At 43.8% G+C, this 23,960-nt stretch overlaps 1 protein-coding gene across 1 annotated transcript in view; it reads left to right on the plus strand.

Moving 5' to 3' along the window:
• The window catches only part of LOC141080595 (granulocyte-macrophage colony-stimulating factor receptor subunit alpha-like), a 130,766-nt gene that overhangs the window by 49,300 nt on the left and 57,506 nt on the right, over window positions 1-23,960 (plus strand). Inside the window, exons 3-7 of the mRNA XM_073565922.1 lie at window positions 353-510; window positions 6,459-6,600; window positions 14,255-14,366; window positions 14,447-14,622; window positions 17,896-18,026. Of these exons, the coding sequence (XP_073422023.1) occupies window positions 353-510; window positions 6,459-6,600; window positions 14,255-14,366; window positions 14,447-14,622; window positions 17,896-18,026 (719 nt within the window). The remainder of the gene's footprint in view (window positions 1-352; window positions 511-6,458; window positions 6,601-14,254; window positions 14,367-14,446; window positions 14,623-17,895; window positions 18,027-23,960) is intronic.

Below are 23,960 nucleotides of genomic sequence, written 5' to 3' on the forward strand. Positions count from 1 at the left end.
CTGAACTGGCCTGGCCCCCGCACTTAGATCCCCGCTACTGAGAAATTAACTTTATTCCTCTTGGCAGAGTTCAGCGTTCAGTCATAGGGGTGCAGCCAGTGCCTCACTGAATGCCGAGCGCTGCTGGAAGGAGCAAAGTTCATTTCCTACTGGCAGCGGGGCTCTCAGTGCAGGCACCAGGCAGGTTAAGAACACTATTAGCTTGAACATTAACCCTAAACCTGTAGGTTAATAGCATTTTTTCATGTGACAGGTTCCCATTAAAGGATTACCTTACTGAATAAAGTACAGTCCTCTAAAGTCAAATTGACAATTATAGAAAAACTATAAATGCTTTCTAAATTTCTTTCAGAGCTTGAATTTGACTTGAAACCCAAAAATCTATCACTGGCAGTCACAAACAAAGAAGCATTTTTGATGTGGGAATGTAATGTTTCTAGGGAAAACTCTCGTAACATGTTTTATCATTTCTACTTGAAAAGTCAAGAATTAGAAGAATTTTTAACTAATGTAAGTTGGATTTATTTTTTTTCAAGTTTTCCCACCTTTAAGGCTCCTCCTTTCTGTATTTATTATTTTCACCTGCTATTGTTTGTTGTTTATGCACTAATCTTTCAGGCAGATGTCCAAAAAGAATGATTTAGAGCATTCTCTGCCCCGTTTGTGCCTTTTTTATGAGAGACGTTGACCAAAAGTTTCAGTTGTTGGAAATCCATTCATTCCAAACTGCAGATCTGCATCCTGGTCTAGAAAAAAAAAAATCCCAGACAAGGTGACAAGTTGAGACAAAATCAAAAGCGATTCATAATTTCAATTTATGACATTGTCATACAGTATGACAACCATCACAGACCAAAACAAGTCATTTGTAAAACGGCTGTTGCCTAGGTTGCGGGTCACCGCTGCAACAGTGGCTAAACATCTGCTGTGCTTACAAGCCCTTTACAGTAAAGTTTGTTGTGACAAGCTAATGCTGGTTGCATTACTCGAGCCCTCTCGCTCCTGACCTGGACAGTTTCAATGCAACTGTGCTCCTCCAATGATGCAAAGGTAAAGCTGCCTCTACTTGTAGCACCAAAGTGTGCACAGTTCTGGCCAGCGGTGCAACACTACAGCCGCTTTTCTGAATTGTCATTCTGCTCCCTGGCAAGCGGGATACCAAGAGGCTGGGGAATACTGATTATTTGAATTTCTGCATGAAGCATCTGCTACTCAAGCCCCACACTAGACAAAAACTGTTCTCTCAGTATAAGATGCAAACACATGGGGAGCTGAGATTTTAAAGGGTTGTCCGGGCTTGGGACTAAAGTCTGCAATCACGCTATGTGACTGTAGACTACCAAAAAGGTGACAACGTGTAGTGTGTATGCTGTCACAATGCCTTGGTATTCACAGTGCGAGCAGGCAATCTGCATACTTGCGGTGGTATGCTGACTAGACAATTTTGGCTTCTCTTAATAGAACTAATTCCAGAGAAGTCAGATGAGTCTACTTAGCACGTGACCATAAGTCTGTAGATCGCAGGCATGATGTCTTCATTCAGCAACTCTATGTGACTGGAGAATTTTGTCCCAAGTGCTGACAACCCCTTTAATGCACACTTATGTGTCTCTTTTCTGCTTACAAAATGGTTACTCTCATGTTATATCAATTCCAAGAGGACCGGACACCCCTGTAATCTCCAAGCAGTGGCTGATAATGTGCAGTTTACACTGCTGTTGGCCATGATATAGAGCATACACATTACCTCCTGGTCCTTGCCACCAATCTCCTGCCCCATTCATTTCTATAGGAGTAGTTCTATAAAGAAGCTCACCTCCCATTCATCACATCTACGGCTTGATATTTTTATTCTCCCCATCACACCCATGATTAAGAAGTTATCCCCGCCCACACATTTAGTGACACCATATCTAGATGCTACTGTAAGGAACACACAGTTCATGGGATGCAGTGAGTAACCAGAGACATAGAAGGGGTTAACAAAGATTTACTGAACAATCGTTAACAGGTAATACTCCACGCAGGGACATAAAGGCAATCAGCGAAAGAATTTACGAAATAAATGAGACACTTATCGGTTGCAGTTCTGGCAAGGAGAAAGCTGGAAAATCTCCCAGCGGCGTCTCAAATGATGAACAATGTTTCTGGCTCTGCTATGAAGTAACTAGTAACACTGCCGTCCGACAGTGCCGATGGATGCAGACCAGCTTGACGTGGGTGCACTGGAACATGGAAACAGTCCTTTATGTGGATGCTCCAGAAATGGCGCCGGGCACGGGTCGTGAGCACGTGTACAAGTCTCAACAGCCCACGGTCTCTCGGAGTAGTCTCTAAGCGGTTGATCCAGTATCTTGGGTAGAACAGGGGTATCCGACAGTATGGGTTCAGACGGTAACTTAATAGCGTCACAAGAAGTCTCAAGGTCAGCACACAGAGGTCTGGAAAAAGTGGAGTTGTCAGTATAAGCAGCGGAAACGGAGTCAACAGTCTCCTGTCACCTTGCCGCCAAGTCTGCCCCGTTCCCGCGCTCAGATCTCCTTTTGTACCCCGCACCCCTGTTGTCTGACAGAAAGGTCTCTCCCTTTCAGAGGAAATTTCTTCCACCAACAGTGGTGACAGCCCCAATAGTTCCGACCTTAAAGGGCACCGCACACCGTTGACTCCATTTTGACTCATCTTCTTACACCACCTCTGCATTTTATCCTCCAAAGCTTCTGATGTGGCAGAAGAAGACAATGAATCACATAACTGCATAGGGAGCAGGCATAGTTCAGGCCAGCAGCGAATATATATAAATAATGTATTCAGTAATTAAATACATGTACATTAAGATGCACATGCACTTTGCTAATTATATTTGTGACTGACAGCTTTATGTCTATTCTATTTATAAAAAAGTTAAAGGGGTTGTCCAGTCCAAATCAACCTCAGACTCATTAATCTCTCCAGTGTATGCAGTGTGCACTGCAGTGAATTCACCAGTTTCTCACCTGGAACCGGAGGGTATGAATGAGTTATACATACTCCTGGCCAGTGGACGTGACCTTGCTCCATACACTTATATTGAGCGAAGCTACACCCTGACTATTGATGCAGGCATTTAGTGAGTGTGGCTGACTGGAGGGAGAGTGAGGCCGCGCACACTGGCCAGGAATGTGTACAAGGCCTGGATCACACTACCGTGTGTGATTTCTATGCAGCCGCAGCTCCGGTCCTGAGTGCCGGTCTCTAGTGACCAAACAGGCAGATCTCACCAGCGATGCAGCAGCGATCGGTGGTCTTACTCACCTTTCAGATGCGGTGAGATGACCGTCTTCCGCCTCCGTCCATGGCTCGCTCGTCGGCGCCAGCAGGAAGCTGACGACGAGAAATGGACCAGGCCGATCTCACGCGATCAGCGATAACCAGCAGGGGAGCCAGTCGGAGGTAAGTATCTCATGTAGCAATATCGCTAGCAATATCGCTGCTGTGTCACAAAATTGGTGACGCTTTAGCGATATTGCTAGCGATATCGCTATGTGTAAAGCCCCCTTTACATTCTACAGGATAGTGGGGAAGGAGACAGTAGGTTGGGAGGGTTGCAGCAGCTCCAGTGATGGTTAGGCGGTAGCTCCAGTAGTGGTGAGGGGGCAGCAGGGATCATTGCAGGCTGTAGGCTTTCCTGAAGAGATGGGTTTTCAGGTTCCGTCTGAAGGATTCCAGTGTGGTTGATAGCCAGACGTGTTGGGGCAAAGAATTCCAGAGGATGGAGGCTGTTCGGGAGAAGTCTTGGAGGCGGTTGGATGAGGAGCGAAGGAGGTCTTGGGAGGATCAGAGATTGTGAGGGAAGATATTGGGAGATTAATTCAGAGATATATGGAGGAGACAGGTTATAGATGGCCTTGTAGGTCAGTATTAGTAATTTGAATTGGATACGCTGAGGGAGTGGGAGCCAGTGAAGAGATTTGCAGAGGGGAGAAGGGGAGGAGTAGCGAGGACAGAGATTAATTAGTCGGGCAGCATAGTTAAGGATGGACTGGAGAGGTGCAAGGGTGTTAGCAGGGAGGCCACAGAAAAGGATGTTGCAGTAATCGAGACAGGAGATGATGAGGGCATGCACAAGCAGTTTAGTAGAGTGAGAGTTGAGGAAGGGACGGATTCTGGAAATATTTTTGAGCTGGAGGCGGCAGGAGGTGGAGAGAGCTTGGATGTGTGGTTTGAAGGACAGGGCAGAGTCAACGGTTACTCCGAGGCAGCGGACCTCCGGTACAGGGGAAAGCGTGATGTCGTCAATTGTTATAGATAGGTCAGGTAAGGAAGATCTGTGAGATGGGGGAAAGATGATCAGTTCAGATTTGTCCACATTCAGTTTGAGGAAGCGGGAGGAGAAGAAGGAGGATATGGCTGATAAACACACCGGGATTTTGGAGAGCAGAGAGGTGACATCTGGGCCAGAGAGGTAGATCTGAGTATCATCGGCATAAAGGTGGTACGGGAATCCGTGGGACTTTATGAGTTGCCCCAGGCCAAGTGTATAGATTGAGAAGAGTAGGGGTCCTAGAACAGAGCCTTGGGGGATTCCAACAGAGAGAGGGTGGGATGAGGAGGTAGTGTGGGAGTGGGAGACGCTGAATGTGCGGTTGGAGAGGTATGAGGAGATCCAGGATAGGGCAAGGTCTTTGATGCCAAAGGAAGAGAGGATCTGTAGTAGGAGGCAGTGGTCAACTGTGTCGAAGGCAGAGGACAGGTCTAGAAGGAGGAGTATAGAGTATTGTCCGTTCGCTTTGGCTGTAAGTAGGTCATTAGTAATTTTGGTTAGGGTTGTCTCAGTGGAGTGATGGGGCGGAAACCAGATTGTAAATTGTCAAAGAGCAGGTTAGATGAGAGATGGGAGAAAAGTTCAGCGTGGACGTGCTGCTCCAGGAGTTTGGAAGCGAATAGGAGCAGCGATATTGGGCGATAGCTGGACATAGCGCTTGGGTCGAGGGTTCGCTTTTTGGCGATAGGGGTGATTGAAGCATGTTTGAAAGCAGAAGGGAAGGTACTGGAAGTTAGTGATAGGTGCACATTTTATGATACTGTGAGTATACATGTAAATGTTGGGCCTGATGAATGGGGGGCCCAGACACAAGTCCTGCACTGGTGCCCATTATTGTTCAGTGTCTACACTTGGAAAAACTATAGAGTCTACGGTTGGAAACTATATTATATAGTGATTTGGTGGAACATAGAGACTGCAGAAATTTATGTTGATCCTTTAAAACCCCTATTATTTTATTGCACAATTCCATTTATTATGTAGTTGTGCAGTTTTCTATTATATATAGCATTTTTTGCAAGCGGGGGTTTTCCAGTATTTCTTTTATCATTTTATAGACATCTTCTGCATAAAAATAAGAAAATGAGCTGTACTTTTCCCTGCTGCTCTAACAATGTCTTTGTGCTGAGGCACTTGGTCTTTATGGAGAGGATTGCGGAGGTCAGTGATTGGCTGAAGTGTCCACATTCTGTACTTGTGATGTACACAAAGACCATGGGCAGCAGTGGAGTGTCGGCAGCTAATATTCTTATTTTTATGCAGATTATTCCTTTAAAATAGCTAAAATATCCTGAATAACCCATTTAAATGTATAATTACTCACATCTGAGTTAGAAACAATGTCATATATTTTAAACACTCAATCCCTGGGCATCAGGCAAGCTAAGCACCAAGAACCTGGCAATATCGGTTTGTGCATGTCACATACGTTTTTAACCCGTTTTTTTCTTGCTCAGCATGGTTGGGAGACCCCACCCCTCTCCTGTGTGACATGCACATAAATGAGCTGTCTTGCACCACAAGCCCATATGCTAGGAGGCGCCTGTCTGCATCCTGTTCATTTAGACACTGTTCACATGTTCAGGTTTTAAATACATTAGATAGGGACTGCTTCGTGAAGGGTTACCATGACGTGGTGAAGCTGCTTGGTATACATTTTTTGCAAAAAACGTATCGACTAAATACCCTGTATTCGTTATACAGCACTTGCTGATTACTGTCATGTTTTTTGCTGCAGAGTATTTTTGCAGATTTGTCATTTTGTGTTTTCTTGTGTTTCATTCTTATTTTTATGCAGATTATACCTTTAAAATAACTTAAATATCCTGGATAACGCATTTAAATGTATAATTACTCACATGTGAGTTAGAAACAATGTCATATATTTTAAACACTCAATCCCTGGGCATCAGGCAAGCTAAGAGCCAAGAACCTGACAATATCGGTTTGAAATGTGTCAGCTTTCTTCATGTTCTGTATGTTTTGCATATGATTATTTTTAATGTGTTGAAATCAAGATTTATTTCTGGTTTTAATAAATTTGATAAAGTTCTCGATATTTATGCAGGTGTGCATTACAGACCAATAGTCACTCGCTGTTCTGACACGTGCTTTGGTGACAAAACATTTTAGATCCAACTGCTGTTTTTTTATGCAGGAGAACGTATGTGAGGGACAGGCAGTCCTACATCTGCCCGATTATACAAGCAGTGAAGTCTGTGTGATGTTGGTTCCAGCTTTTAATAATGATAGTGAAGAATGCGAAAGTGCTTCTAAAATTATTATATGTGCTATGCCAGGTAAGATGATTAACCATGCTGAAACTGATCGTAGTTGTCATGCCCGCCATGTCTATCATGCCGCATGACCCCTGGAGTGGTGTACACGCGCACCTAACTATCATGCCCGTCATGTCTTGTGTGCTGCGTGACCCCTGGAGCAGTTTGCACACGTACCTCGTGACCGTTGTGCTGCGTGACCCCTGGTGCAGTGTGCACACGTACCTCAAGACCGTTATGCTGCATGACCCCTGGTGCAGTGTGCGTGCTCACCCCATGACTGTTATGCTGCGTGATCTCTGGAGCAGTGTGCACGCACACCTCATGATTGTTATGCTGTGTGATCCCTGGAGCAGTGTGCACACGCACCTCATGACTGTTATGCTGCATGATTCCTGGAGCAGTGTGCACGCGCACCTCATAACCGTTGTGCTACGTGACTCCTGGAGCAGTGTGTGCGTGCATCTCACCTCATGGCTATACGCCACTGCTTGTGTTCACATGTGCTACCTCTCATGGCTGTGCGCCGTTGCTGGTGTGCACGCGTACCTCATGGCTGCATGCCATTGCTGTGTGCACGCCCGTCTCTGCTCTGCCTGCTGTGGTCCTTTTTATGGTCCTGGAGGACCGAATCCAGCAATCCTCTCTATGGTCCTGGAGGACTCGACCATCTGATCCTCTCTATGATCCTGGAGGACTCGACCTGGAAGTCCTCCCCTGGTCCTGACCTGGAAGTGCAGGTGCTAATGCCCTATATCAAATCGCCCCATCCTATGGTCAGGGCCTGAGTATCGTGTTGCTTCCCTGCATGGCTGCTTGGTCTGCTCGGTCGCTCCCTGTATTCTGTGCCCTTGCACTCTGCCCTGTTGTGCTTCTCTGCACACGCTCTGTGCTTGTATTCTGCCTCTTGTCCCGTGCCATGTCTTGTGTTGTCTTTTGTGCCATGTTTTGTCTTTGCTATTCTTAGCCTTGTAGTACTTCCTATGTTCTCTGTCTTTGCCTGCCATACCATGTTTTGTCCTTGCTATGCTTAGCCTTGTAGTACTTCCTATGTTCCTTGTCTAGTCTCAAGGTTTTGCCTTGACCCTGCTCTGGGCTTAGGCCTACGTTCCGCTGCTAGCTCTATGTCTTCTGTTTGAACCCGGCTCTGGACTCTAGCATCCACTCTGCTTCTCTTCTCTTGTACCCGGCTCTGTGCTACTGCCTACGTTCTGCTCCTTGTCCTGTACTTTGCCTAGCCTTGCCTTGCTTTGTTTCTCCTCGTGCCCTTTGTATGCGCCTGGCCTTCCCTAGCCGCCTGTTTGTGCCTCAGGCGTGCCCGCCTGTTTGTGCCTCAGCCGTGCTCTTCGGCCAGTGACAGCTGCGTCGCCTGTTATGCCTCAGCCGTGCTCGCCTCAGTCTTGCCTGAATGTCTGAGCTTCAGCCCGACCAGCTAGCCAGTGCCCCAGCCGTGCTCGCTGTGCTTCCTTGCACTCACGCTGTTTCTCGCACTCTGCGTTTTCGTGCTACTCTAGCACAAGTCTTTTGCTATCCTTGCTCTGTCCTGAACCTTGTCTCTCTGTCATGTTCTGAGTTCTTTGACCTGTTCTTACCCTGCTCTGTTCTACCTACGTTCTGCTCTTTGCCTTGGACCCTGACCCTGGCGTGCCCCTCGGCATGCACAGGACCATGCCTTGCACCCTGTCCTTGGCGTGCCGCTCTGCACACGCAGGACCTCATCCTGAACCTCAAAGCCCGACGTGTTCTCTAGATCATGTGGGACCTGCCGTGAACCATGTACCCTGGTGTGGCATCTAGCACGGCCAGGACCATTCTTTGTACCATGCCCCTGGCATGCGCAGGACCTTGAATCTTGAATCCTGGCGGCTTCTCGAGTGCGCCCAGGACCTTGAACCCTGGCATGTTCCCTAAACATGCACCATGCCTAGTGTCTTGAACCCTACCTTGCACCTTGCCTTGGACCCTGGTGTGCTCCTAGCACGCACCCTGCCTTGAACTTTGCTTTGGACCCTGGCATGTCTCCTAACACGCACCATGTCTTGAACTCTGTCGTGCCTCCTTGCCTGAACCCTGGTTTACCTTCCGGATGCCCGGAACCTGCCGATCGGTGCCAGTGATCCTGAGCCTGATATCTGCGGCCTGATGTCCGAAGCTGATGTCCGCAGCCTGATGCCCTGATCCTGTCGATCGTTGCCAGCTGTCCGGAGTCCGATGCCATCGAGCCCTTGCCTGTACCTAGGCATGCCACCTAGCACGTACCATGCCATGGACCTTGGCATGCCCACGCACACAGCTTGCTATGCTTTCCCTGTTACCACATCTTGCACCTGATGTTACCCCGAGATCACGCTTTAATGAAGATACCCTGAAACCACGCATTGTCTTGTCTTGTTTCCTGCACGTCCCTTGTCGTCAGACACTGACACATTGTGTCTTCCTTGAGCTGGCCGTCTGGTTCCAGCAGTCATGGTGGCTCACCCCCTTGATCTTGCCCCTGACACTCCCTGTATAGGGGGTGGTTCCTTACAAGGTCAGCTCGCCCTAAGTGGGTGGGTGCCACGACCCAGAGTATCCACTCTAAAGAAAACAACTCAGCTGAAGCTGACTCCGTCACAGTAGTTTACTAAGTGTATGTATATGTAAAACTACTATATATACTCTTCTTAATAGTCATGAAATTGTCATGCTTTTGTGGAATTTGGTAAATTTGAAGCATGAATTGAAATCAGCACTGCGGATCATTTTCTGCTGCAGATTTCTGCTGTAGAGCATGGGTGCTACGTGACTTCAAAACAAATAGAAGTGCTCACTGCACTCAAAGCTGTAGCAATGCTCCGTTAACTATCACCCAGTGCATGGTCATCTCCAGTCCATGCCTACACATGTTTATGACATATGCTTTGTAGTATGTTCTTACAACGAGTTTTTAAAGATGAGGTAAATAAAGTAGTTGAAGTTTTAGGATTGGTAATTTTCACACTATTTACCTGCAGGTAAATAGAGTTTCCCAACATGACAGGTGTCACAACTCTGTTGTCAGATTTCCTGGGACATGGGGCTCTTTCCCTGTTCCTAACACTAGGGGTGCCCTATCTATCCCTGCTCCCTGGATTACTTCTGATGGTGAAGACGCTGGGGCCATGTATCTTGATGAACTCCAAATCAGCCCTATATCTGTCCCCCTCCCCAACCCAGTGAAGTGGGGAGTAGTGGTGTAGACTATACACAAACCAGACAAACGACATACAGGGATAAAGGAAAAATACCAATCAATTAAATATGCACTCACAGACAACAGAGGGGAACATCAGGGAGAAAAGGAATGTAAACAAAATAGAGAATTTGCAAACAGCCCAAAAACTCCCAAGTGAAAGTCACAGAATAATAGTCCAAATGCCTCTACCAACAACTGACTCCTCCACTCACTAGGCAGTAGAACACTTAACACTGGCAATGCAGATTGACAGAGGTGAGGATATATAGGAGAGGGGAGTGGCCAACACTGCACAGCTGAGATCATCCAAGCAGGAAGGCTTCAGACACTCTAAGTTGAACAGTTTAACCCCTTAACGTCCGCCTTTTAACGGCAGTAGTTAAGGGTGCTTAAACCATAGCGCCGCTAATTAACGCGCTGTGGAAAAAAGTATATAGTGCCCCCCAGAGTCGAATTTTCTCCTGGGTCTCGGCTGCTGGGGATAGCCAAGACCCCAGAGAACATGATTCGCATCAGTTTCTACCAACCCCGATTTTGCAATCACCATTATTAACCGTATAATGGTGACTGCAAAAAAAAGTCTGATGTGCTATTTAATTTCTCTCTCCTCTGATGTGATCGCAAATCAGAGGAGAGAGAAATAGGGTCCCCGATCCCCTGGTACCTCCAGGTGCTCCTTGGCCCTCCTGCTTCCCCTGATGGGGACGCCATCTTGCTCAGGGAAGAAAATTGCTGGCGCATGTGCTGTGTGCCAGCCGAGATATGCCGGCCTGCACCTGGCAACAATAGGAAGATTTTACCTATTGGTTCATTGTGGTCACTGTGATAGACCCTATCACAGTGATCAAAACAAAAAAATAGTAAATATCACCCCCTTAGTTAGGGAAAAATAATGAAATAAAGAAAATATATTTATTTTCATTTTCCCTTTAGGGTTTGATTTAGGCTAAAGAGACTTGGGCTAGGGTTAGGGTTAGGCTTGGAATTAGAGTTAGGGTTGGAATTAGGGTTACAGTTGGGATTAGGGTTAGGGTTGGGATTAGGGTTAGGGTTGGGACTATGGTTAGGGGATTGTGGTTAGGGTTGGGATTAGGGGTGTGTTGGGGTTAGGGTTGTGGTTAGGGTTATGGTTAGGGTTGGGATTAGGGTGAGGGGTGTGTTGGGGTTAGGTTTGTGGTTAGAGTTATGGTTAGGGATGGTATTAGGGTTAGGGGTGTGGTGGGGTTAGGGTTGGAGTTAGAATTGAGGGGTTTCCACTGTTTAGGCATGTCAGGGGGTCTCCAAACACAACGTGGCACCACCATTGATTCCAGCCATTTTTGCATTCAAAAAGTCAAACAGTGCTCCCTCCCTTCTGAGCCCCGATGTGTGCCCAAACAGTGGTTTACCCCAACATATGGGGCATCAGTGTACTCAGGACAAATTGCACAACAACTTTGGGGGTCTAATTTATCCTGTTACCCTTGTGAAAATAAAAAATTGTGGGTTAAAAAATCATTTTTGTGGAAAAAAAAGATTTTTTATTTTCACAGCTCTGCGTTATAAACTTCTGTGAAGCACTTAGAGGTTCAAAGTTCTCATCACACATCTAGATAAGCTCCTTGGGGGGTCTAGTTTCCAAAATTGGGTCACATGTGTGGGGGGTTTCTACTGTTTAGGCACATCAGGGGCTCTGCAAATGCAGCATGATGCTCGCAGACCATTCCATCAAAGTCTGCATTCCAAAACTGTGCTCCTTCCCTTCTGAGCTCTGCCATGGGCCCAAACAGTGGTTCCCTCCACATATGGGGTATCAGCGTACTCAGGACAAATTGCACAACAACTTTTGTGGTCCAATTTATCCTGTTACCCTTGTGAAAATAAAAATTTGGGGGTGAAAACATAATTTTTGCGGAAAAAAATGTGATTTTTTTTTATTTTTACGGCTCTACGTTACCAATTTCTGTGAAGCACTTGGGGTTTCAAAGTGCTCACCACACATCTAGATAAGCTCCTTGGGGGGTCTAGTTTCCAAAATGGGGTCACTTGTGGGGTGTTTCTACTGTTTAGGCACATCAGGGGCTCTGCAAATGCAACATGACGCCCGCAGACCATTCCATATGGCGCTCCTTCCTTTCCGAGCTCTGCCATGCACCCAAACAGTAAAAAAAATTGGTTCTGAAGTAAAATGTTTGTAAATAAAAGCTAAATGTTAATCCTGTGAAGCACTTAAAGGGGTTAATAAACTTCTTAATATGGTTTTGAGCACCTTAAGGGGTGCAGTTTTTAGTATGGTGTCACTTTTGGGTATTTTCTCTCATATTTACACCTCAAAGTGACTTCAAATGTGATGTGGTCCCTAATAAAATGGTTTTGTAAATTTTGTGGTAAAATGATAAATCGCTGGTCATCTTTTAACCCTTATAAGTTTCTAGCAAAAAACTAAATTGTTTCCAAAATTGTGCTGATGTAAAGTAGACATGTGTAAAATGTTATTCATTAAGTATTTTGTGTGACATATCTCTCTGATTTAAGGGCATAAAAATTAAAAGTTTGAAAATTGCAAAATTTAAATTTTTTTTGCCATATATCCATTTTTTCATAAATAAATGCAAGTCATATCGAAGAAACTTTACCACTAACATGAAGTACAATATGTCACAAAAAACAGTCTCAGAATGAGCGGGATCTGTTAAAGCGTTCCAGAGTTATAACCTCATAAAGTGACAGTGGTCAGAATTGTAGAAATTTGCCTGATCATAAAGCTGCAAATTGGCTCCGTCACTAAGGGGTTAACCTCTGCACCGCTAACAGAAATCAACACCGTTAATATGAAGGAGACGTGCTACTTTTCAGTGCAATTCCCGATGGAGGATATTAGAATACAGTTTAACTGGCACTGATTATGTACAGTGAAGAAATCACAGCACTCCAGTTATTTCCAGCAAAATGTGTAACTTTTCAATCCAAGTCAGGTTCGCTGGTAAGCAGACCTGTGTTTGCTACTAGGCAATGGAGGGCAGTAGCTTAATGAGGTAATGAGGTTCTTCTGCCTTCATACACGTTGACACGGTGTGCACTCTAGCATACAGCATAAACCACCTTCAATCTTCCAAAATAAGCAGACCGTTCTCTGTAGTCTAACTTGTTTATTGCTGAAGAGTATAGAACATGCAATAAAACTATAAAGAATACAAATGAGTAAGTATTGGGCAGATGATCACACAGCTAACAAAATTACAGGAAGTATACAGTGTGATGCAAACTTTACATAGAAATACACAGGTGTCTAATTACATCTGCTGTGCACTGGCTCCATACAGTTAACAACATTTCTGAACAAAACTGTATTGCAAGAAAGATATTAATCTTACCAGATATGCTTTACCAGGATAACGAACTCAAGTAGGGAAGTTACAGGAGAACAGAAAAACACATGTGTCCTTATGAAATACACAGAAGAAAATGGAATCTTCCTCATCCCAGAATGCATTGCTTCATTCCCACTGCATTGCTTCAATCCCACAGTGCAACACTTCTGTTCAAGACACAGGCTGTAAATGCTATTTAAGACACAGCTATAAATTCAGCCACCACTAGATAGTGCTATAACTAAACCAGCACATAATACAAACATATTTGCCCTATTCAGAGGGCAGAACAGAGGTGGCGCAAGCTGCTCACAATGCAAATTACAGGTAAAAATTTTCTTACAGCCTGCTCCTTGCCTCGCCATCAGAACCCACATCTTTTTAAGAGGGAGAACATTACAAAGCTTAGGAAAAAGAGATGGACTATATTAAATGCTCCTCCCTCTCCTCTACAGGTTCTTAAAAGGAATCTGCCAGTAGAATCAACTCTTCTAAGCCATCAACATTGGGGGAAAGTATTTGATCCCTTGCTGATTTTGTAAGTTTGCCCACTGACAAAGACATGAACATTCTAAAATTTTAAGGCTAGGTTAATTTTAACATTGAGAGACAGAATGTCAAAAGTAAAATCCAGAAAATTGCATTATATAAATTATATAAATTTATTTGCATTTTGCAGTGAGAAATAAGTATTTGATCCCCTACCAACCATTAAGAGTTCAGGCTCCTACATACCAGTTAGACGCTACTAATCAACTCGTTACCTGCATTAAAGACAGCTGTCTTCCATAGTCATCTTTATAAAAGACTCCTGTCCACAGACTCAATGTTTTATTCTAGAGAAATGTATGCATTTATTAATATGTAAATGAGCTGTTGAGATCTATGAGTTGGACACAGATCTCCCTGAGAATCTGCCTCCAGAAATTATTATAGATGAAACGGTGAGTTACCAGTGTTAGACATGTAGATCAGGCGAGTCGGCTGTCAGTCATTACATGTCTCACACTGTTGATGCCCCTTTCATTTAAAATAAGCTCTTAAGATAAACAATTTACAAATCTGTAAATTCATAAGAATATAATAACCAACAGTGTGTCATGTTTGACAGGAACAATCGACATAAATATTCAATGTGTTGTTTACAACATATCCTCGATGACATGTACATGGACCTATAGTGAAAATGCAACATATAGCACTGAGCACATGCTAACTTTACAGTAAGTGTAAGATTATTTGCATCAATATTTGTAAAATAGGTATCCTCGATTTAAATTATAAAACACTCTTTTTGCTGCAGGCAAGGCGCAACCACCGTTAACTGCAAGCAATACGTAAATGACATCAAAATGAGGACAGGCAACTGTACATTTCATGATTTAAACATAGATTATTTTACATCTGTGACAATCCTTCTGAATAGAAAAGGTTCTGAGGAATATGCAATAAAAGATTGGTTCAAACCTGCAGAAAAAGGTATAGTAGACCTTTACTTGTAAGGTAACAATATCCTAACACTCTATTATGCTGCTAAATTATACATAGCACAGAACAGTAAACCGGTGACCTGCCTCTTACTTGCCAGCATCCCTTCTGATTAGTAGACCGGGTGCAACATCATACTGTATGTGTGCCATAATACAACAATGATATTGCATCAGGCTTACAAACCAGAAGAGGCACTGGATACTCCAGCAGATGGGAGGCAGTTCACGAGGCTCCTGTATAATGGCCACAGACTACTTGATGTGGCCACTGGACCAGGGTCTTGAGAATCTATTTGCTTATCTCTACATGGCAGCAATGCCACAAACAGGGCTTTACAGGTGGTACAGCTGTCTGTGGTCAAAGGGGCAAAAACTCACCTGTGAGCTGCTACCCACCAGTTGTTACATGGAAGGTAAGAAGTTTTATTTTAAAAGTGTTTAATTATGTACAGAACCATTTCCCAATATGGCGCTCTTCATTACACATAAGCAAGATGTGTACAACTATAATTCTGTTTCCCCACCACCATGAACCAACAGAATTTATTACAAGGACTTGATAGCTACAAAAAGATCAGATATAGTATATCACAAAACTGAGTACACCCTTCGGATTTTTGTAAATATTTTATTATATCTTTTTATGGGACAACACTGAAGATATGACACTTTAATATAATGTAAAGTAGTCATTGTACAGCTTGTATAACAGTGCAAATTTAGTGAGCCCTCTAAATAAATCAACACAGAGTCTTTAATGTCTATACCACTGGCAACAAAAGTGATTACACCCCTAAGTGAAAATTGCTAAATTGTGTCCAAAATGTCAATATTTTATGTGGCCACCATTATTTTTAAGCACTGCCTTAACTATCTTGGGCATAGGGTTCATTAGAGCTTTACAGGTTGCCACTGGCATCTTATTCCACTCCACCACAATGACATCACAGAGCTGGTGGATGTTAGAGACCTTGCACTCCTCCACTTTCCATTTGAGGATGCCCCACAGATGGGTTTAGTTCAGGAGTCATGCTTGGCCAGTCCTGCACCTTTACCGTCACTTTCGTTAGCAAGGCAGTGGTCATCTTTGAACGTGTGTTTGGAGTCATTATCATGTTGAAATACCGCCCTGTGGCCAAGCTTCCGAAGGGAGGGCATCACGCTCTGCTTCAGTAGGTCACAGTACCTGTTGGCTTACCGCCTCATACGTTTGACACCATCTGATCCAAATAAGTTTATCTTGGTCTCATCAGACCACAGGACATGGTTCCCATAATCCATGTCCTTAGTCTGCTGTCTTCAGTAAAATGTTTGTGGGCGTTATTGTGCATCATCTTTAGAAGAGGCTTTCTTCTGGGATGAAAGCCATGCAAACCAATTTAATGTAGTGTGAGACATATGGCCTGAGCACTGACAGGCTGACTCCCCACCCCTTTAACCTCTGCAGCAATACTGGCAGCACTCATAGATCTATTTTGAAAAGACAACCTCTGGATATGACGCTTAGCATGTGCACTCAACTTCTTTGGTCGATCCTGACTGTTTGGAGTGGAACCTGTCTTGTTAAGCCACTGTATGGCCTTGGCCACTGTGCTGGAGCCCAGTTTTAGGGTGTTGGCAATCTTCTTATTGCATAGACCATCTTTATGTAGAGCAACAGTTCTTTCTTTCAGATCCTAAGAGAGTTCTTTGCCGTGAGGTGCCATTTTGAACTTCCAGTTACCGGTATGAGAGAGTGTGAGAGTGATAACACCAAACTTAAAACTCCTGCTCCCCATTTATATATGAGACCTTGTAACACTTATCAGTCACATTACATCGTGAAGCCATTTTCACTTAGGGGTGTACTCACTTTTGTAGCCAAAGATTTAGACATTAATGGCTGTATGTTGAGTTATTTAGAGGACTTACCAAATTTACACCATTATACAAGTTGTATGCTGACTACTTTACATTGTATCAAAGTGTCATATCTTCAGTGTTGTCCCATGAAAAGATATAATAACATATTTACAAAAATGTGATGTGTTTTCTCACATTTGTGGTATACTGTAGGTGCCTACTAAATGTACACAATGAACAAAATGGATCAGTGCTAATTGATGGTCATTACAGCCGGAAGTCTGCTGATCACCGCCGTGCCTGTCATGACTGTGCTACTATGAAAACCAATCTGTGGTTAGCATACACAGGAAGACATGATTTTCGCTGTAAACTGCAATACTGTATGTATTGCAGTATTGTGCTATACAGTGCAAGCAAGAGGACTACAAAATTCAGTAAAGAAAAAGGGTTTTCAAAATATGTTTATAAAAGAATTAAAAAGTTTGACCATTAAAAATTAAAAATAAAATCATTTTGTAGTGCTGCATCCATAAAGCTCTGATTTAAAAAAATATAAAATTACTTACCCAATCGGTAAATGGGGTAAAGAGAAAAAAAAAAAAATCGAAGTGCCGAAATTGAAGTTTTTCTGTTTCCAAAACACAAAAAATGTACTAAGAAGCAATCAAACTGTCCTTTCTACACCAAAATACAGGGTGGGCCATTTATATGGATGCATCTGGGTGGGCCATTTATAATGTTGGATCCAAAATGGCTGACTTCAAAATGGCCATCATGGTCACAACCCATCCGGATGAGTTTTCCCCCTCCCATATACTAATGTGCCACAAACAGGAAGTTGAAATCACCAGCCTTTCCCATTTTATTTAGGTGGATCCATATAAATGGCCCACCCTGTAGTTTCAATAATAAAATTAACTCGGGGCACAAAAATAAATGAGGAAAAAAAACAAAAAAAGCCACATGTGGAATGACATTTTTTGCACCATTTCACTGCATTTGGAATTTTGTTTCCTGCTTTCCAGTACATTGAATGGTAAAATAAATTATGTAATTCAAAACTTCACCTCGTTCTTATAAGACTTTCTACCAAAAAATATGTATACTTGAAAAAAAACAAACAAAAAACTATTAATTTTATGTGCAAAAAAATAAAATATGTATGACTCTTGGAAGAAGAACAGAAAAAACAAAATGAAAAAAAAAGATGGAAAATCACCTTTAGGTGAAAACAGGGAAATAATAACTTTTTTCCATTTACTGACAGCAAAAAAGGGCTTGACACTGATACAAAATTGAATAACATTAGAAAGTTTCAGGACTTATAATTTTATGATTATTAAGCTTTATTACATAAAACTGGAAAAGCCATGCCTGCTTGGTTCTGTATTACTGATATACTTTTCATTGTTTTAAGAAATTTTGAACCCGCCGACAAATGACACACTAAGACATTCTGAAGAAACTGTCATATTGAGCTGGGAGTCTCCCCGAACAAACTATCCTGTTCCTCGATCATGCTTTCACTACCAAATTGAAAAGAACAAGGTATCACACTGTCTCTAACACGTAAAACGAATATTTCTGTGTCAAAGGGCGTCAAATATTATTGCAATATTAGTGGGATAGTTATCTTTGTCAGCTGCAAATTTTATGTTTGTTCACAATAGAAAAACATATGGCCCAATTGATGAAAACCTGCAATTTTAACACAGTTCTAGATGAGGGGGTATGGCCGAAACAGAGGCACCTGGTTCAGAAAGAGGTGCATGTCTCTTAATGAACGTCTGACAATTGGTGTGGGGTTCCGTGTGCCACACCACAAATCTTACTCCTGTCAGGACTGTAGTAAGATTTCTGGTTTGAGATATGCCACAGAATGTCAGGAATTAGACGACATGTGGCATTCCGTCCCTGTCCAGCACCAGATTCGCCCATTTTTGTAGAGCGTATAGAAAACTGAGTGAAAATGACAAAAGTTTTAAAAAAAATTGCAACTTTTCAAAATGTTTTCCCAGTGTAAACGCCTTGATGAAGCGAGGCCAAAGTACTGACCGCCGTCAAGGGTAATTTTTACACTTTTATCACAGTTGCATAACTGATTTTCTTTCTTGTATTTTGCTGTTGCTCTATGCTGGGCAGGATGTCATTGTGTTCTACTCTAGCATGAAATGTAAGTTATCAATATTGGTAGCAGTCATTATCAAATACAGGCCGGTGAGTCTGACTTCTATACCAGGAAAGATCTTTGAACAAATTATTAAACAACATGTATGTCAGTACCTGGATAAGAATGAAGTGATTAAACAGAGTCAGCATGGGTTTGTAACTAATAAGTCATGTCAGACTAATTTAATTTCCTTCTATGATGGTATTACTGATTGGGTGGATCAAGGAAATGCTGTAGATATAGTATATCTTGACTTCAGCAAAGCATTTGACAAAGTCTCTCATACAATCCTTATTGAAAAAATGACTAAGTATGGAATGGACAAGGCAACTGTTAGGTGGATTCATAACTGGCTTAGTGATCGGACCCAAAGAGTGGTCGTAAATGGCTGCACATCCAGTTGGAAGAATGTCTCAAGTGGGGTACCACAGGGCTCTGTCCTGGGCCCTGTATTGTTCAACATCTTTATCAACGATTTAGATGAAGGAATTGAGGGTAAACTGATTAAATTTGCTGATGACACAAAGCTAGGAGGGATAGCTAATACTAGAGAAGAGAGAGAGAGGATTCAAAAAGATTTAAATAAACTGGAGAAGTGGGCAGCAACTAACAGAATGGTTTTTAACAGGGAGAAATGCAAAGTACTACATCTGGGCAATAAAAATGAAAAAAGCATATATAGAATGGGAGGAATAGGGCTAAGTGACAGCACATGTGAAAAAGACTTGGGTATACTAATAGATCACAGACTGAATATGAGTCAACAGTGTGATGCAGCAGCAAAAAAGGCAAATGCAATTCTAGGATGTATTAACAGAAGCATACAGTCTAGATCACGTGAAGTAATTATTTCCCTCTACTCCTCTTTGGTCAGACCTCATCTGGAATATTGTGTCCAATTTTGGGCACCACATTTTAAAAAAGACATCAACAAACTGGAGCAAGTTCAGAAAAGAGCGACCAGAATGGTGACCGGTCTGCAAACCCTGTCTTATGAGGAAAGGTTGCAGGATTTGGGAATGTTTAGTTTGCAAAAGAGAAGACTGAGAGGAGACTTAATAGCTGTCTACAAATATCTAAAGGGCTGTCACATTGTAGAAGGATCAACTTTATTCTCATTTGCACAAGGAAAGACTAGAAGCAATGGGATGAAGCTGAATGGGAGGAAACACAGATTAGATATTAGAAAAAACTTTTTGACAGTTAGAGTGATCAATGAGTGGAACAGGTTGCCACGAGAAGTGGTGAGTTCTCCTTCAATGAAAGTCTTCAAACAGAGGCTGGACAGACATCTAACTGGGATGATTTAGCGAATCCTGCTTTGAGCAGGGGGTTGGACCAGATGGCCCAGGAGGTCCCTTCCAACTCTACGATTCTATGATTCTAGGACAGTTAGGAGAGGTCCTCCATCATCACCCGGTCAGGGTCATTCATAACGAAAGATTGTCCATGTATAACAACCTAAGTAGCGTCACATTGATATAAGATCTAACATCTAAACTTCTAACATCCATTCTTATATATTTCTTGGAAGCCATCAAAAATAAATACTAGATAAAAAGGTATTTTTAACCCATTCGCAAGCAGTTGATTTTTTTTTGTTTTTTTTGCCTTTTCTCCCCTTTTTCCACAATAAACAACTTTAAGGCTACGTTCACAAGATGAGTTTTTGATGTTGCAGATTTTCTGCACTATTTCTGCATCTATTAGGTAAATTACCGCATATACTCGTGTATAAGCCGATATTTTCAGCCCACTTTTTGAGCTGAAAGTCCCCCTCTCGGCTTATACACGAGTCATATACCTGGGGGTCGGTGGGGGAGCGGGGGTGACAGAGATCATACTGGCCCCCCCACCGCGGTCTCTACAGCCCCCCCGCTTCTCCCACGGTCTCCCTTCCTGCCTTCAGCGGTCACATGGTACCGCTCATTAAACTCATGAATATGCGCATATTTCTGAGTTTAATGAGCGGTACCACATGACCGCTGAAGGAAGGAAGAGCTGCTGGAGACCGTGGGAGTTGGAGAAGCGGGGCTGCAGAAACCGCGCCAGGAGGGGGTAAGTATATCCAATATTCACATGTCCGGGGTCCATCGCTGCTCACTGCTGTCTGTCTGCTTCCTGTGTCAGTGACGTTTAGGCAGCAGGGGGCGTGGTGACGTGTGTAGTGTGCACTGCAGCCTCTGCTGGCTAAACAGTCACTGACAATAGAAGCAGACAGACAGCGATGAGCAGCGATGGACCCCCGGACATGTGAATATCCCAGGTGCCGTGTCCTGAGCAGAAGAGGTGAGTATGGCATTTTTTTTTGCAGAAGCAGCATATGGGGGCATAATATATGGAGCATTTTATGGGGGCAGCATATGGGGAATATTCTATGTGGGCATACTCTATGGAGCAGCATATGGGGGCATAATATATGGAGCATTTTATGGGGGCAGCATATGGGGGCATATTCTATGGAGCAGCATATGGGGGCATAGTCTATGGGGCAGCATATGAGGGCATATTCTATGAGGCAGCATATGGGGGCATATTCTATGGGGTAGCATATGGGGCAGCATAAGGGGGCATGTTTTATGGAGCAGCATATGGGGGCATATTCTATGGAGCAGCATATGGGGGAATATTCTATGGGGCAGCATATTGGAGCATAGTCTATGGAGCAGTATATGGGGGCATATTCTAATGGGCAGCATATGGGGCATATTCTATGGGGCAGCATATGGGGGCATAGTCTATGGGGCAGCATATGGGGGCATATTCTATGGGGCAGCATCTGGGGGCATATTCTATGGAGCAGCATATGGGGGAATATTCTATGGGGCAGCACATGGGGGCATATTCTATGGGGCAGCATATGGGAGCATATTCTATGGGGCAGCATATGGGGACCTAGTCTATGGGGCAGCATATGGGGGCATAGTCTATGGAGCAGCATATGGGGGAAGAATATGAGGGCATATTCTATGGAGCAGCATATGGGGGCATAATCTATGGGGCAGCATATGGGGCATAATCTATGGAGCAGTATATGAGGGCATAATCTATGGAGCATTTTATAGGGCATAATCTATGGAGCATCTTATTGGGGCATAATCTATGAAGCATCTTATGAGGGCATAATCTATGGAGCATTTTATGGGGCATAATCTATGGAGCATCTTATGGGGCATAATCTATGGAGCATTTTATGGGGGCATAATTTGTGGAGCATTTTATGGGGCATAATCTATGGAGCATCTTATGGGGGAATAATCTATGGAGCATCATATGAGGGCATAATCTATGGAGCATTTTATAGGGCATAATCTATGGAGCATCTTATTGGGGCATAATCTATGAAGCATCTTATGGGGGCATAATTTGTGGAGCATATTATGGAGCATAATCTATGGAGCATCTTATGGGGCATAATCTATGGAGCATTTTATGGAGCATCTTATGGGGGAATAATCTATGGAGCATTATATGGGGCATATTGTTCTATGGAGCATCTTATGGGGGTATTATTAACCTTTGTGCAGCATTATATGGGGTGTATTTTGAATGGAGCATCTTATGGGGCCCATCATGAACTGTATGGAGCATTATATGGGGCTCCTGATTCAATATGGATATTCAAAAACATTTAACCTACTGTTACACCTCTCCGTCATACTCACCCGGCCTCCGCTCCCATGCCGCAGCCGGTGTCCGCTCCCACGCCACAGCCGGCCTCCGCTCCCACGCCGCAGCCTCTCCCCATCCGACGGCCACCTCTGATGGGCTCGCGGCTGACGCCATCCCTGCATGCAATGCACATGCGCCATAGGCCGCGCCTCCCTTCAGCTTCTTGTGCTCCGGCTGTGCCCTGACCCGGAAGTACCTTCGGACCAATGGCAGACCAGACGGGGCCATATCAGGCCACCTCCCCCTGAAGGAGGTGCCTGATCATTGTGTTACCTTGCACACTGGGCCCTGCTTCCTCCTGTGCTCTCTGCAGCCTCTCGGTTCCGTCCGCGGTGTTTCCTGCAGCAGCCTCGCAGCCCTGTCTCCCATGTTCCCTGCATTATACTCCAGTCCTGTTCCTGTGTTCCTGTTCCATTATACTCCAGTCCTGCTCCAGCGTTCCTGTTCCTTCCTACTCCAGTCCTTTTACTGTGTTCCATTTCATCCTACTCCAGTCGTGCTCCAGTGTTCCTGTTCCATCCTACTCCAGTCCTGTTCCTGTGTTCCTGTTCCATCCTACTCCAGTCCTGTTCCTGTGTTCCTGTTCCATCCTACTCCAGTCCTGTTCCTGTGTTCCAGTTCCATCCTACTCCAGACCTGCACCAGCATTCCTGTTCCATCCTACTCCAGTCCTGCCTCCAGTGTTCCTGCTCCATCCAGTAATCCATACTCCTACAGTCCTACTTCAGTCCTGTCTCCCGTGTTCCGCTCCAGCCATCTCTCCATATTCCAGCCTTACAGTCTACGCTTCAGTCCTGCACTCCTACTCCAGTCCATTCTGAGCCGCCCCTCTCGGTACCAGCTACCGTGGTACTTGAACCTCTGGGCCTGCTCCTAACGGTCCCTGTATAGGGTTCAATTCCACCTGGCAGCTCGCCGGGGGCCCCTTGGTGCCACAGTCCAGAGGGTCCACTCCTGTAGATTCTGGCTCCTGACCACCCACGCTAACACCTACTGATGTCTCAATTAATTTAACTTTTATTGGTATCTATTTTTATTTTTGAAATTTACCAGTAGTTGCTGCATTTTCCACCCTAGGGTTATACGCGAGTTAATAAGTTTTCCCAGTTTTTTGTGGCAAAATTAGGGGGGATGGCTTATACTCGGGTCGGCTTATACACGAGTAAATACGGAAGGTTATTTCTTTTTATTTGTTTTTGTGTGGTTTTTTACATGCGTTTTTATCACGTTTTTGACGCCGCATTTTTTGTCTCCTTTTGGTATGTCATGCTTTAAATATAGCTGCTTTCTTTTTTTTATATTTCCTGGTATTTGACAAAATGTTACTATTAAAGTCATGTGCAGAATGCATGGGTTTTTTTTATGCGTTTCCACTGCGGAAGCTCACTAAAAACGCATGTGCATTTTTTACCTGTGGATTTTCCGCATCTAATACTAATCTATGGGAAAAATCTGCAAAAAAAACTCAGCGTCCCCGCAAGAGAAATGTTCATGTTGTGGATTTCAAACACGCACCACAGGTCAGTTTACACTGAGTAATAATAAAGAACCATCGGCATGAAATTTCTATAATCCCACTCACTTTGCTGGAACTATAAGCTGCTCCATTTCTGACACACTGAAAATACACACAGCCTTAT

This window comes from Dendrobates tinctorius, unplaced genomic scaffold (assembly GCF_039654945.1).
Source record: "Dendrobates tinctorius isolate UK_male_01 unplaced genomic scaffold, ASM3965494v1 ptg000016l, whole genome shotgun sequence".
NCBI classification, from domain to species: Eukaryota; Metazoa; Chordata; class Amphibia; order Anura; family Dendrobatidae; genus Dendrobates; species Dendrobates tinctorius.